At 42.9% G+C, this 12399-nt stretch overlaps 1 protein-coding gene across 2 annotated transcripts; it reads right to left on the bottom strand.

The window, feature by feature from the left end:
- Nucleotides 1–6042: 6042 nt before the first annotated feature.
- Nucleotides 6043–11805, bottom strand: mrgbp (MRG/MORF4L binding protein). Of its 2 annotated transcripts, XM_063463882.1 has the most exons (6): nt 11605–11805; nt 9015–9136; nt 8842–8923; nt 8659–8733; nt 7266–7551; nt 6043–7168 (listed from the first exon to the last, which is right to left on the bottom strand). In XM_063463882.1, the coding sequence occupies exons 1-5, from the start codon at nt 11744–11746 to the stop codon at nt 7310–7312; spliced, it is 663 nt and encodes a 220-aa protein (XP_063319952.1). In that variant the 5' UTR covers nt 11747–11805; the 3' UTR covers nt 6043–7168; nt 7266–7309. The 2 variants fall into 2 exon arrangements, with proteins under 2 accessions (XP_063319952.1, XP_063319951.1); XM_063463881.1 differs by having other exon boundaries at nt 6043–7551.
- Nucleotides 11806–12399: the final 594 nt, after the last annotated feature.

The following is a 12399-nucleotide window of genomic DNA, read 5'->3' as shown; positions in this document are numbered from 1 at the left end:
TGGCCTTTAGTCGTTAATGATCTGGTGGCCAGGTGTAACTGATGAGGCGACTACTATGAGATAAAGACGTGATGGTTTTTATGAATATAATGTATTTCTATTATAACACGTGTACTTTAAGGTGAAAGATGAGAACAATATTTAAATTGATCCATTCGGCTCATTTCCAGCTCCGTATTTTAGTGCTTGGACTCTGCTAGAGCAGCTTTGCATGATTCAAAGGTCAGAATAATCCTAATTTATCTCATTCTGTCTGAAACAAGCTCCTCCCATTTAATCAGAATCAGATACTTTATTAATCCCTAAGGAAATTATGTGGGTTGCAGTTGCTCCAAGACAGTAACAGACTGAACTAAAAATACAATATGTTACAGAACTGACAAATTTAAGAAATAGCACCAATATACAAATCGCTCAATTCTAAATATCAAGAATTTCCATCAGAAAATGAGAAGATCAAGATTTAAGCCAGCTTCCTTCTACCTGTGGCTGGCGGTCATCATGACCATATAAGGATAACTGCTCATGATGACATCATACAAAAGAGTAGGGAAAAAAACTGTCTGAAACTGAGTGTTTGGAACAGTCTGCTTATTTTAAGTCTTCAATATGAACAGCTACCACTGAAACAGCAGATACATGAGAGACAAAGAAAATGAAAAGTCTCATTAAAAAATAAAAAGCTTTGCAAACTTTAGAATGACAGATTACTATTTAAATATGTTTTATGATAGGCTAGTTAAACAACACTGAGTTCAGACTCTTCGGAAGAAAAAACCTGTAAGTGCAGTTTTCACGTAGTTATCATTAAAAACACAGACTCGTTTTACATCCTCCCATCAAAGCTTCTGCACAGACAGCAGACACTCACTTCAAACTGTACTAAAGCCCCAGAGAGACGCTGCGCTGCCCGAGCAGCAACACCTCCATTTACCACACAGTCAGAATCTAATGAGCTCCACAGCAAACATTCAAAGACACACACACACACACACACACACACACAGGTAGATTGGCCAGGTGTATCTGACTCACCTTACTGAAGCTTTTCTTTTGTTCCCTTCATGAACTGCTCCATATTCGCAACTACTGATCTTCATCCCTTGTAGTCAGAACTCCTCCTCCTCAGCTTTTGCTGCTGAGCTGATTCCATTAGAAACAGTAGAACACAAATTTACTGTTTCCTGCGTTTAATTTAAAAACCCGCCGTTAACGTCCTTCACTTCAGCTCATCCACATTAGAGTCCACTGACAGCTTCACAGACCACACCTGCTCAAAGACCATCAGCTTCACCTGGCCTACGGAAGCCCATTGCTGCCAATCTGACAAAAGGAGAAAAAAACCCCAACATTATTATTTATAAATAATTAAATTGATGGTACATCATAATAATTTGAATGTAGACTTATTGTCAAAATGTTTATCTTATAATATATGTTTTTATTTATATGTTTAAACTTTTTCTTTTTTTAACTTAATTTTGTGTTTTATAATGTGCGGTCAGTAATGCAGCGCTCTGGAGGGCCTCCTCCAGCGCTCCTCGTGTCACGGCCTGCCTCCTGGACTCTCCTCAGCTCTTGAGACTGTGCTGGGAGACGCAGCAAACCTTCTTGTAAGGACACAGATGGATGAGCCATCCTGGAGGACCTGGACTACCTGTGGAGCCTGAATGGACTGCAGATCCTGTTACGCTGTGAACATGGATGGCGATCACTTACACACTATTATAGTTATTATAAATGTCTTTACCCTGGCCTTTGACACCACGTGAGATGTTGGTTTTTAGTTTTATTTGAGTTGTTTTTAGTTGATTCTATGCTGTTTTATCTTGTTTTTGTTTTAATAAAGGGCTGTTTTAATTTTTATGTTTTATTTATTTTGCTGTTTTCTGTTATTCTATTGTTTTTAACTTATTTTCTGTATAGCACTTTGGTCCTGTGCTGGGTATTTTAAAGTGTTTTATCAATAAAATTGGATTGGAGGAAGGAGGAGATCTGCTTTGTGTCTTGAGCCACAAAATGCGACGTGTTCAGCTGCTCAGTAGTTCAGCATGTCAGCGTCCTTCTGATGATGAGACCTCACAAAAGCCTGACAGACACAGGGACATCCAGGCCTCAAACTCGCTGTCTGGTGGTGATGTATACGTCACCTTCACCTGGACCAAGCAGTCCTTAGCGAGCTCACAGATCTGGAAACAATAACTGGTTTAAGTCATCGTTGAAGGAAAGTCTGACCCTTCTCTAACTCTATATTTCAGAGAAACACAAACCTGATTTTTGGGAAGAAAATGTGAATAGCTGTTGATTTGTGTCAGCTGGAATAATTAATTCCTTTGTTCTGTGATTGCCAAGAGAAGTGGGAGAAGTCTTGGCAATCAGAGAAATGACATATTCGTATTGGCTGTCAGGGGTGGGATCGTCACTGATGGTGACTTAGACCTCAGAGAGCTCAATCTTAACAATATTTCCACAGGTGATGAAATATTCCAGCAATCAGTGTTTTCACATCATGCAAAGATCAAACCTTCTCTTAGATATTAGACACATAGAAACCGCCTTTAGTGGAAACTTGCAGGTGTTTGCTGTCCTAGCTTGCATCTTACATCCTGTTTGCACAGTCTGCTGTTATGTTACTGCTGCAGCTGTGGTGGAAGTTTAGGGCTTGTTTTGTGCTGCCATGATCAAAGTATCTTAAAGCTGGTCTTTCCTAGCGCTTGGTAGACGCTTGGTTTCTTCATGTCTGCCTCTTCCTCAGCCTGTCATGCAGGGGCTTGATGGTCCACGCTTGTTCCTCTTCCTGTTCCTCATCACCGTCTGTCTTCAGCTGCCTGAGGCTTTCTTGGAGCAGCGTGTCTCGGGAGGCTATCATCCTGATGTACTAAGCTCAGTGTTTCACACACGTTGGTTTTATTTGGTCTGCAGCACCTGGAGACGTGTCTCACAGTCGAGGAGTTGCTGCATAAAAACTGAGACTAAATAAAAACTAAAAGCAGACAAAAGCAGCTTTTCTGAGCAGAAAGAAGGAAAGTCACAGAGAGTCGATGAAAGGTGAAGTCGTGCGGTGCTCAGACCTTTAGAGTGTTTGTTTACAGGCGGAGACCTTTCTCTGACCTTTCCCTCTCTGACAGACACACAGATCGTTTCAAATCCACCGTCTTGTTTACTTTTACATTATTTAGCTCGATCATTTGCGGGCCCCACAGAGTCGGGCCAAAACCTTTAATACAAACTTTAAAAGGCCAAAGTACATTTCAGCATTCAGAATGTGTCAGGTCAGATTTAGTGGAGGAAAAATGACCAAAGTGGCCCGTGTATCAGCAAAGTACGAAGAAGCAAAAAACTCCTAAAAAGCCGGAATTCTGCAGAAAATGTCGTTTTACAAAATGCATTGACGAGCACATCTCATGACTTCATTATTTCTTCACAATGACATGTCCTCCCCACTAAGAAAACAGAACAAATCTACGAGAAAAGAGCAAAAAATTACACACTGTGTTCAAATCTCTGTCCAGCATGCAGGTCATGAGTCCGGCTGGAGCCACGTCTCAGAGGTCAAAACTAAAACAAAGTTTTAGCCCTAAATTTTAAAATACAAACGTTTTGCTGCTGGCTTGCACACTCATCCTAATGAAAGCTGCTGCCTGACCTTTGAGTTTTCAGGTGCTTCTGACGTGTTTTTATAAACGCGGGTTCATAAAATCCAGCTGTGGACCATTTAAACATCTACATTTCTACCTGCTGTTAGCAGGTGCTGCATGCACATCATGTTCCCAAACACAAGAAGCAAAAGCAGCTTTTGTCACACACGAGAGTCACGAGTTAGCTTTGAGTTTTTCTTTCCATAAATAAAAACATTTGCACCAAGAAATGAAGCAGAAAAAGAAGCAGCAGGTCCAGAAAGTTCCTCTCCAGAGTTTTCAACGAGCAGCTTGCACGAGGATGCAGAGGGAAGCTGGGGAGGTGCTGCCCCCTCTGGTGCTCACTGATCCTGCAGTAACTGTTAGTCTTACACTGCCCGGTGACGAGAACATGAACAGGACCACAGACGGACGGCGGCTCAGAGCATTTACTCAAGTACTCAAGTACAGTCTTACTGCACTTGTACTTTATTGAAGTATTTTTCACTTGGATATTTTGGATACATTAAATGTTTTATGTTTTGTATATGATGCATATGTGTCATCATCCGCAGCTGCAACATTAAAGTGATTTACACATTAATGAATTAAACATGATCCAGTGGACTATGCAGATTTTAATACCAAAACTTTTGCACTGTTACTGTCTGAAGTAAAGGACGTGTTTCCCTTTGGAGAAGACTTTTCTACCTTTCATGCAGAGGCACAGGCCTGCACACTAGCATCAAATCATACACAATATCTGTGATCAAATATTCTAATATTAAACAGCAAACATCTCATAAAAATCTAAAAATAAGTCCAGAAGTTTGTTTTGAATTTTCCCGTCATCTCATAACTCGCTCAGACTTATTTAGAGCAGAGGCGTCAAACTCACTTTACTTCATGAGCTGCGTTCTTCAGTGGCCCGGAGCAGCAAACCCATCGTACCAGCTTTACTTACACGATCATTTCCACATGCAGGTCCCCACGATACAAACACAACATTGTTGGTGAGTCGCAGTAAGAGCTACAGGCCTGAGTTTGCTCCACTGATATCAGGATGGCAGACAAACATTTAACTGGTACTGATTTTGTACCTGAACATGTTTTACTGAGCAGCACAGCTGCTGACATCTGCAGGGGGAGGTCGCCCCCCTGTGTCTGCATGAGCACACTGCAGCTTTAACAGCCAAGGCCAATTTAGACCCATAAAAATAACTAACAGCAGCAGTAATACTGACGCGTTTGAGTGTTGTTTTCTGCAATTATCTTCAAATGTCGTATTTTCCTAACTTTCTATTGACGACAGTACAGGACAGAACAAAAACAGGTTTATGTCCAGTGTTGTTGATGTCACAGCGTCTCACAGAGGCTGTTTGTCATTAATAGTCTCAGTAAGACTTTCACTGCTGCAGCAGAAAGAAGATGCAGAGATCATTTAATGACACAAATCAGTGATACACATTTAAAGATAGATAGACAAGATAGATATAGACTTTAAGTACTTTTATTTGATTCATTTTACTTGGTAGGTTGGAGCTCCTTTGCCTTAAACTGCTGCCTCAGTGCTGCCGAGCAGGCAGGCGACGAGCTCGTGGCTGCTGCAGCGTCTCTGAAGCCCAGGATGTTTAGACAGCGACCTTCAGCTTGTCTGTGTTTTTGGATCGCATCTTTCACACCTCATTCTGAACAACACTGCAGAGACTCTGTGGGGTAAAATTGTGCTCTTCAAAACATTTGGTACAAGTTTTAGCAGCAGGGCCTGGAGAAAGAAACGGTGGCTTTGGATGTGATGAAGCACAGCAGACCAACCACACGAGCAGATGACACCACAAATCATCAGATTTTCACACTGGACTCCAAACAAGAAAAATTTTACTTTCACGTGAGAAGAGGACTTTGGACCTTTGAGCAACCGTCCTGGGCGTCAGACGCTCTGCTCCACGAGTGGTTTGATATTAAGAGTCACAGTTGCAGCTCCTTCGATACGGCTCTCTGCAGACAGCCTGCAGAGGCCTCTCAAGTCAAAATGAAATATTCTAACACTGAGTTACTGGAGCTCTGATTCTTATGAGCAGTAAAGAGGCTTAAATTATTTTACTTATGATTAATATAGATGTCTCATTTTTAGGTGCACTATTAAGAACAGTGGCAGCCACCAGTGTTAGCCCTCAGCCTCCTGGCAGCTGCAGTTATGCTATTAATTTGAAAATCCTACGTCGTCTCGTTCTCGGGTTATCACATTCACAAACTCGGCGTCCGCGCCGCCCAGCGAGGCGATGACATGGCCCGTGAGCTTTTTACGGCTGAGGCGCAAATGACACGATTTAGAATATTTGTATTGATTACAGACTTTGTGGAGCTTTAATGTGAAGGCGGACAGTCTGGAAACTTCACATTAAAGGTCGACCGCTTTGTTTAAAACAAAACAAACGTGGAGTTAAAAGAGGGGCAGAAGTTTTAATGTTTCCAACATTCAGCTCTTTACAAACATTTTTCAGGAAAATGATGAATGACGGGAGACTCGCAGCTGGGTTCAGCTTTAATGACACAAACAGCTGTTTCACACATCAGCTCATCAGCAGCCATAAATTAACACACCCCAAAAATACTTAAAGGGAACATTTGATTTTCGTGGTCTCCAGACTTCAGGCCACAAAACGACGCCGACGCTAAAGTAAATACACAGAAGACGCATTTTCAAATGACACAAATCAAACCGAAGCAAACAAAGATTAAAAAACATAACTGGAATCACACTGAGCTGCTCGTGACCTCGCACAGAAACAAAACTACAACATGCTGCGACGTCCAGTTCAGAGAGAAAAACACAATTATTGCAGTTTCAGATGATCAGAAACTAAAAACAGTCACTGCAGCAACATTCACCATGTGGAGACCAACACACAGCTCAGCCAACATGCTGACCTCCTGTCACATTAAACCACTGGTCTAAGCAGATGATCATCAGAATACATAAAACAGATTCAATTATTTTTATTTTACAAGCTGTGAGAACATGGCCTGCACTCTGATCGCAGGTGCAAGCTGGAATATTCACTTCTACTCTCGTTTTTACTGAAGTGAAAAGAGCGTAAAGGTTGGAAAACCTTCTCACCCGGGCTCCTTCACTTCTCTGTACAACTGAGAAAGTTTAAATGAAAATGGAGGAAAACTGGAACGTTCTTCCACTTCCTGGTTCACTACAAGGTGAAACAGCTTTAAAAAGGTAAAAGAAAAGGCAGGAAACAACAACAGGACATTAACTGTAGCAGAGTTTACGATGATGTGCTCAATACTCCTGGATGGCTTCTTTGTAGCCTGACAGGCAAAACTCGGGGCTAACTCCAACCTTCGCATTAAAAACAATAAGACAACACACTCCGCTCACGCTGCGGTCGGGTCAGCTGTCTGCACGCTAAAAACACTCCAGAGGCGCTTCCAGACGTGTCGCTTCCTCCCACTGTAATCACACGATGAGATGAAGGCACAGGTGCCGGGTGACAGGTGGCAAGCAGCCAATCAGAGAGCAGCCACAGAGGGGGCGACTGTAAGAGGACAGAGAGCACTTAGACGACTTCACTCCAGGATTACACGACACAAAGCTCGCAAGCTCGGCTTCTGCGACGGCAGCAGCTCCTTCACCTCCTTCTCTCCTCCGCGCTCCTCCGTCTCTGTCCGTCCCCCGCTCAGGTGCGCCTCCTCTTGGCTCCTCCGGGACTCGCCGGGTTGGAACACGACAGGAGCTTCTCGGCTGCTCGACTCCTCTTCCTCTTCTCTGCCTCCTTCCCTCCGCTACCGCTTCCGCCTCCTCCTCCCGTCGCCGCTGACGACGATCCTCCGTCACTTCCTCCCTTCTCTTTGTCTCGCTCTCTCTCCTTATCCCGACTGCTGCTTGTTCGCTCCGACATCTTCACAGAGGAGTTACTCCCTGAAGCAGAGAGACGGAGGAAACGATCATATTAAAACCTGCACAAAACGCTGGTGTGTACTAAACTCTCCAGACTGCACAAACTTCACCTCGTCGCTTATATTCTTCTAAGACTGGTGGGACTTTTTTCTCTCCTCATCTTTTCTGACTGTTTTTATTAGATTTACACTTGGCTAGGGTCAGTGCCACTACTGGTAGCATGAGGCGACACCTGGAGCAGAACGTTTGCTGTGGCTCACAGCACAGCCTCAGGAGCATGGAGGATCCTCCAGGCCCGTATCTGCGCCTTTATCCAAGGAGGAAAAGGATGAGTGCTGCCAGAGCTACAACATGACCTCCAGCAGGACGGTGGTGACAATGTCTCTGATGTCTCTGACCAAACAATCAGAAACAGACATCATGAGGGTCGCCCGATGGCCAGACGTCCTCTAGTGGGCGCTGTGCTCTGACCAAAGTCTGACTTTACAAACTTCTGCAAGTGTCATTATCATCTGATGCGAGCGAGCAGAAGGAGCTGGAGGGTATTTCAAACTGCTGTTTGATTTTGAAATCAGAGCATAACTTGCAAAGTTGCTGTTTTAGAAAAATGTTATGTATGAGGAGGTGAAGAGATGAGTGAAACAATGTTTTTAAAGAGGATGAACAGTGCCGCTCTAATAGGTGCACATTAGCCTCCTCTGCAGTCCTGCCCCGGCGGCGATGCCTCAGGGTGTGATGGAACGACTGGACTACAGAGTGGATCGACCAACTCTAGCAGCTCCCAATTAAACCTCCAAGCCTTAAACATGGCTGACGCTCTGAATCGGTTGTGACGACAATATATCGCAGAGCACCCTGGAGTCGGTTTAACCTTTTGAGACTTCACATGCTATCAAAATGTATCAAAATGCTTCTTTAAGCAGACAAACTGCTCTCCATGAGGAGAGGAAAGGTCAGAAATATATGTTTGATTATATGAAGCTGTGTATTATTTGTTTAAACCCAGTGGATCACATGCACATGTGTCTGAAAGCGAGCAGCTAACTCTGAATTTAAGTGTAAAAGAACCGCTGAGGTGCCAGGACGCCCCAGCTGACTGCACCTTAAATGCGAGACACAGTCTGGTACCTTCTTCATGTGTAGCTGGAGGTTCTCTCTCCATCCTGAACTCCTCTTTGGACTCCTCCTCTGAGCCCAGCTTCCCTACAAACGCACAAATTAGCGTCCGTTTACACAAAGAAACGATGTTAACTTTTTTGTACTGGTGTAAACAATTTAAAAAAGCTGAATTTCTGACGCCAGTTCCCTCACCTTCCTTCACCTCCTGGATGATGTCATCGGGCAGGGAGAAGCTCTTCTCGTTGTTTGGGAACGGCAGGATCTCCGACTCGTGCTGCGTCACAGATAAATGACAGTCTCAGTGGTGATGACCGCGTTCAGCGCGGCATGTAACAAACACTCAGCATGTATGTGCGCGTCCTCACCAGCGCCTGCATGTCGTACATCGTTCCCAGGTGGTCCCAGATGACAGAGGAGGAGACCTGCCGTCCAATGTTCTGACTGAACTTGTCTCTGATGCAGATCATGTGGAAGTGACGGTTCACGCCTGCAGACAGAGACACACAGCATGCACTGCATCATGATCACTGTTTTTTCCCAGGAAACACATTAACGCATCAGCGCGTCGGCCCTTTTGCCTTCCTGCAGTCTGACGGAGCCACCTACAGGCCAGCTAAGCCAGATCAGTACATTTATTGGACCATAACTTTTCATATTACTATTACTATTCATATTAGCTGTATTTTATAGAGGAACCCAAATCCTTTATAATCCTCCTCCCTCAGTTAGAGGGACTTTGAACTTAGCTTCTCTACTTTATACACCTTTCTTCTTTTTTGTAGAGTTTTCTTTCTTGACAATATTGAGTCACTCTGTTTACACATAAATCCAAAATTGGATTTTTAAATGACTTCTTTGAAATTTCTTGCTCTTACAAAACTGCAGGATCAAAAAAAATTTAAAAAAATTGAAAAATATGAAGTGAAACTGTAACTGTAGGGATGGGACCGGTTCTGACATCAACGGTAGTAACCAGACCGAAAAGCAGCGCACATTTCGGTGCTTTATTTCGGTGCTTTTTTTTCCTGAGCCAATTCTAGCCAATCATTTTACGTTTCCGAGGATAGTAGGCGGGGCCAGGTACGTTAGCAGAGCTACAGATTAAAAATGCCCAAGGCGAAGCGGTCAAAAGTCTGGCTGTACTTCACAGCAAAAGATGCAAACTCAGCAGCCTGCAACAAGTGCTTTAAGCTGGTACTGTGATACTGTGCAAAGGAGGTAACACCTCAAATCCGATGAAACACCTGGCGACGCATAGCGTTTTTTTTTAAAGCCGAGAAATGCTGCGGGTGTGGTGCCTGTTATCGGACCCGGAGTTAGCAACATCCCCCAAAAACCCGAAGAGGAGAGTCCTGGCTCCTAGCCCTGCCAGTGTAGCAGAAATGATGAGGATGATGATGGCAGCAGCAGCTGTTCTTCTCTGCGTGAGTAGCTTAATGTTGTTCGTGTGTAATTCACGTTGAGTAGGCTAACCACGTTATTGAATTAATGCATGTAAGGTGAACTAGCAAACACCGTCGTAGTTACATGCGGCTGTCTTCTTGTTTGATGGCAGATACTCCCTTCACCCTGGCCAAAAAGGATAAAATGACCAAAGAAAAAGTGGAAAACAGTTAAACATGAGAGGTTTTTGGACAAAGTTTGTGTTTTTTCTATTGTTTAAGCACTGCTTCCATCCAAGAGTGATGCCATATATGCCCTATAGCTGAAGAAAAGGCTTACATTGTTATCTTTTTACAAAAAAAACAGCTGAACATGAGAGGTTTTTGGACCAATTTTGTGTTCTCCATTCTTTAAGCACCGGTTTGAGCACCGTTTAAGCACCGGCACCGTTTCAAAAGTACCGGTTTGGCACCGGTATCGGATAAAACCTAAACGATACCCATCCCTATGTAACTGTACTGGAACTTAAACAGCTCTTTTCCACATTTACTGAGCACTCAAAGCATGTTCAACTGCACACTACATTCAACCATTCACACAGCGAGGGACCAGGCTGGACACACACAAGAAAAGCAGTGTAGTTTTCCAAACACCTGGACTTTATTTTACCCGGAAATAGAATAGAATTCAACAGAATAGAATTCAGCTTTATTGTCATTGCACATGTCACAAGTACAAGGCAACTAAATGCAGTTTGCATCCATCCAGAATGCAATATTATAGATATATTACAAAAATGGGTCTATTATGGGTATGTTACAATGTACACGGTATGAGGGTATTTTATGCATAAATAAATAAATGCAAAATGCATAAATGCAAAAACAATATTAGAAAAGTTAAAAGAAACAGTGGTGGGCCCTTAAAAGAAGTCAAGTAAAGTGAGTTGGACTGTAACAGCAGTAAGACTCCAAAGTAACATAAGGATCAAGACCTGTTCCAACAAAGAGGAACTCAAATACTGATGAGATCAACACTAACACACTACCTCATTAAAGGAAACAAAGGCAGCAGCTGGTTAAATCTGATTGTGGTGTTGATGAGCACTGTTAGGTTTGGTCTAAGGTATCAGTGTAATATGAGTTAGGTTAGGCTTCCTTAATACTGGCCATGGGTTGGATGCAGTGAAGTAAACAAACAAAGAGCAGTAAACCTCCGCACAGCTCAGCTGATCTCACGATTTTTATTCAACTTATCTCGAAGTCAGCGTGTAATTCCCTCTTTGGGTTCTCTGTCCTGCCAAACACAATTAACAATCGTTTTTCTCCTTAGAATCAGTTTCACTCTTGACCTGCTAACCTAAGTGTCTCACCTGCAAGGCAAAATATCTGGTTTTTAACTTTTTAAATAAGCATCCTCCATTAAACACCTGTTATTGCAATAAACTGAATTTAACGGTTTCCTAGTGTTTACATATTGATTCAGAGGCTCCTGAAAGCAGTCTAAGTTAAACTGGTTTAACCAGAGGAGACGCTCCAGCTAGCCACATGCTAACGTTAGCTCTGGTCTTACCGACAGGTTTGTGTCCGATCATCGCGTGGAACAGGCACACCTCCACCTCGTGGCTCCACACCACCGAGTCCTCCCCGGGAGCCAACGCCGAATCCGGCGGCTTCTCGTCGGTCTGATTCAGCGTCACATCAGCTTCTCCCATTATTAAGGCAAAACCTAAAATTGGCCAGAAGCAAACGACCGTACTCCGTTTGCATCGGCAACCGGAAACGTAGTAAGACTTCCGGGTATCGGATTTCAAGATAAAACGACAAAACATAGCCAGAGTGGAAAAAAGTTTTAAAACCGAATTTTGAGGTAAATTCATTTATTTGTTTTTAACAAATTCCAATAATAATCCTACACATACAGTTTCAGTGACCGTCGAAGTTAAAGTTAAATTATAAACGGTCCGTTCAAACGCCACATAAAGATGGCTCTAGAATTTTCTCTTACAAGTATGTGTTTGGCACAGAGACACCTCAGAAAAGTGAAGTTTGTTCCCCAAATCTAGTAAATAATTCAATAAAACTAAGTAAAAATGTCTAGGGACCTAAAAGACCTTAAAACAGCTTTCGTTTGAGGAAGTCGCAAAGAAAGAGACTGGACTTAAGTTTCTTTCCAAGCCAGACACTTTACTGTTTTAATTTGACTAGAAAACAGCATCAGAGATAGGATTATTTGTATTTTTTGGCATCAACATTCAAATTTATGTTAAACATTTTTATTTTCCATGATATTTCCATATTTGTAAAGCCTCAAAAGACAAATTTAAAACCAATTTATCAGTGAGTTTACCATTGTTAGACATCAGAT

This window comes from Pelmatolapia mariae, linkage group LG20 (assembly GCF_036321145.2).
Source record: "Pelmatolapia mariae isolate MD_Pm_ZW linkage group LG20, Pm_UMD_F_2, whole genome shotgun sequence".
Classification (NCBI taxonomy): domain Eukaryota; kingdom Metazoa; phylum Chordata; class Actinopteri; order Cichliformes; family Cichlidae; genus Pelmatolapia; species Pelmatolapia mariae.
This window is presented reverse-complemented; position numbering and strand designations above follow the sequence as displayed.

Bases quoted from the DNA above. Each gene is read 5' to 3' on its own strand.
- mrgbp (XM_063463881.1), bottom strand. From the start codon at position 11,746: ATGGGAGAAGCTGATGTGACGCTGAATCAGACCGACGAGAAGCCGCCG. The intron at 9,137-11,604 runs GTAAGACCAGAG...CTCTGTCTGCAG, and splicing joins GATCGGACACAAACCTGTCG to GCGTGAACCGTCACTTCCAC. The intron at 7,552-8,658 runs GTACCAGACTGT...TCTCTGCTTCAG, and splicing joins TCCAGCTACACATGAAGAAG to GGAGTAACTCCTCTGTGAAG.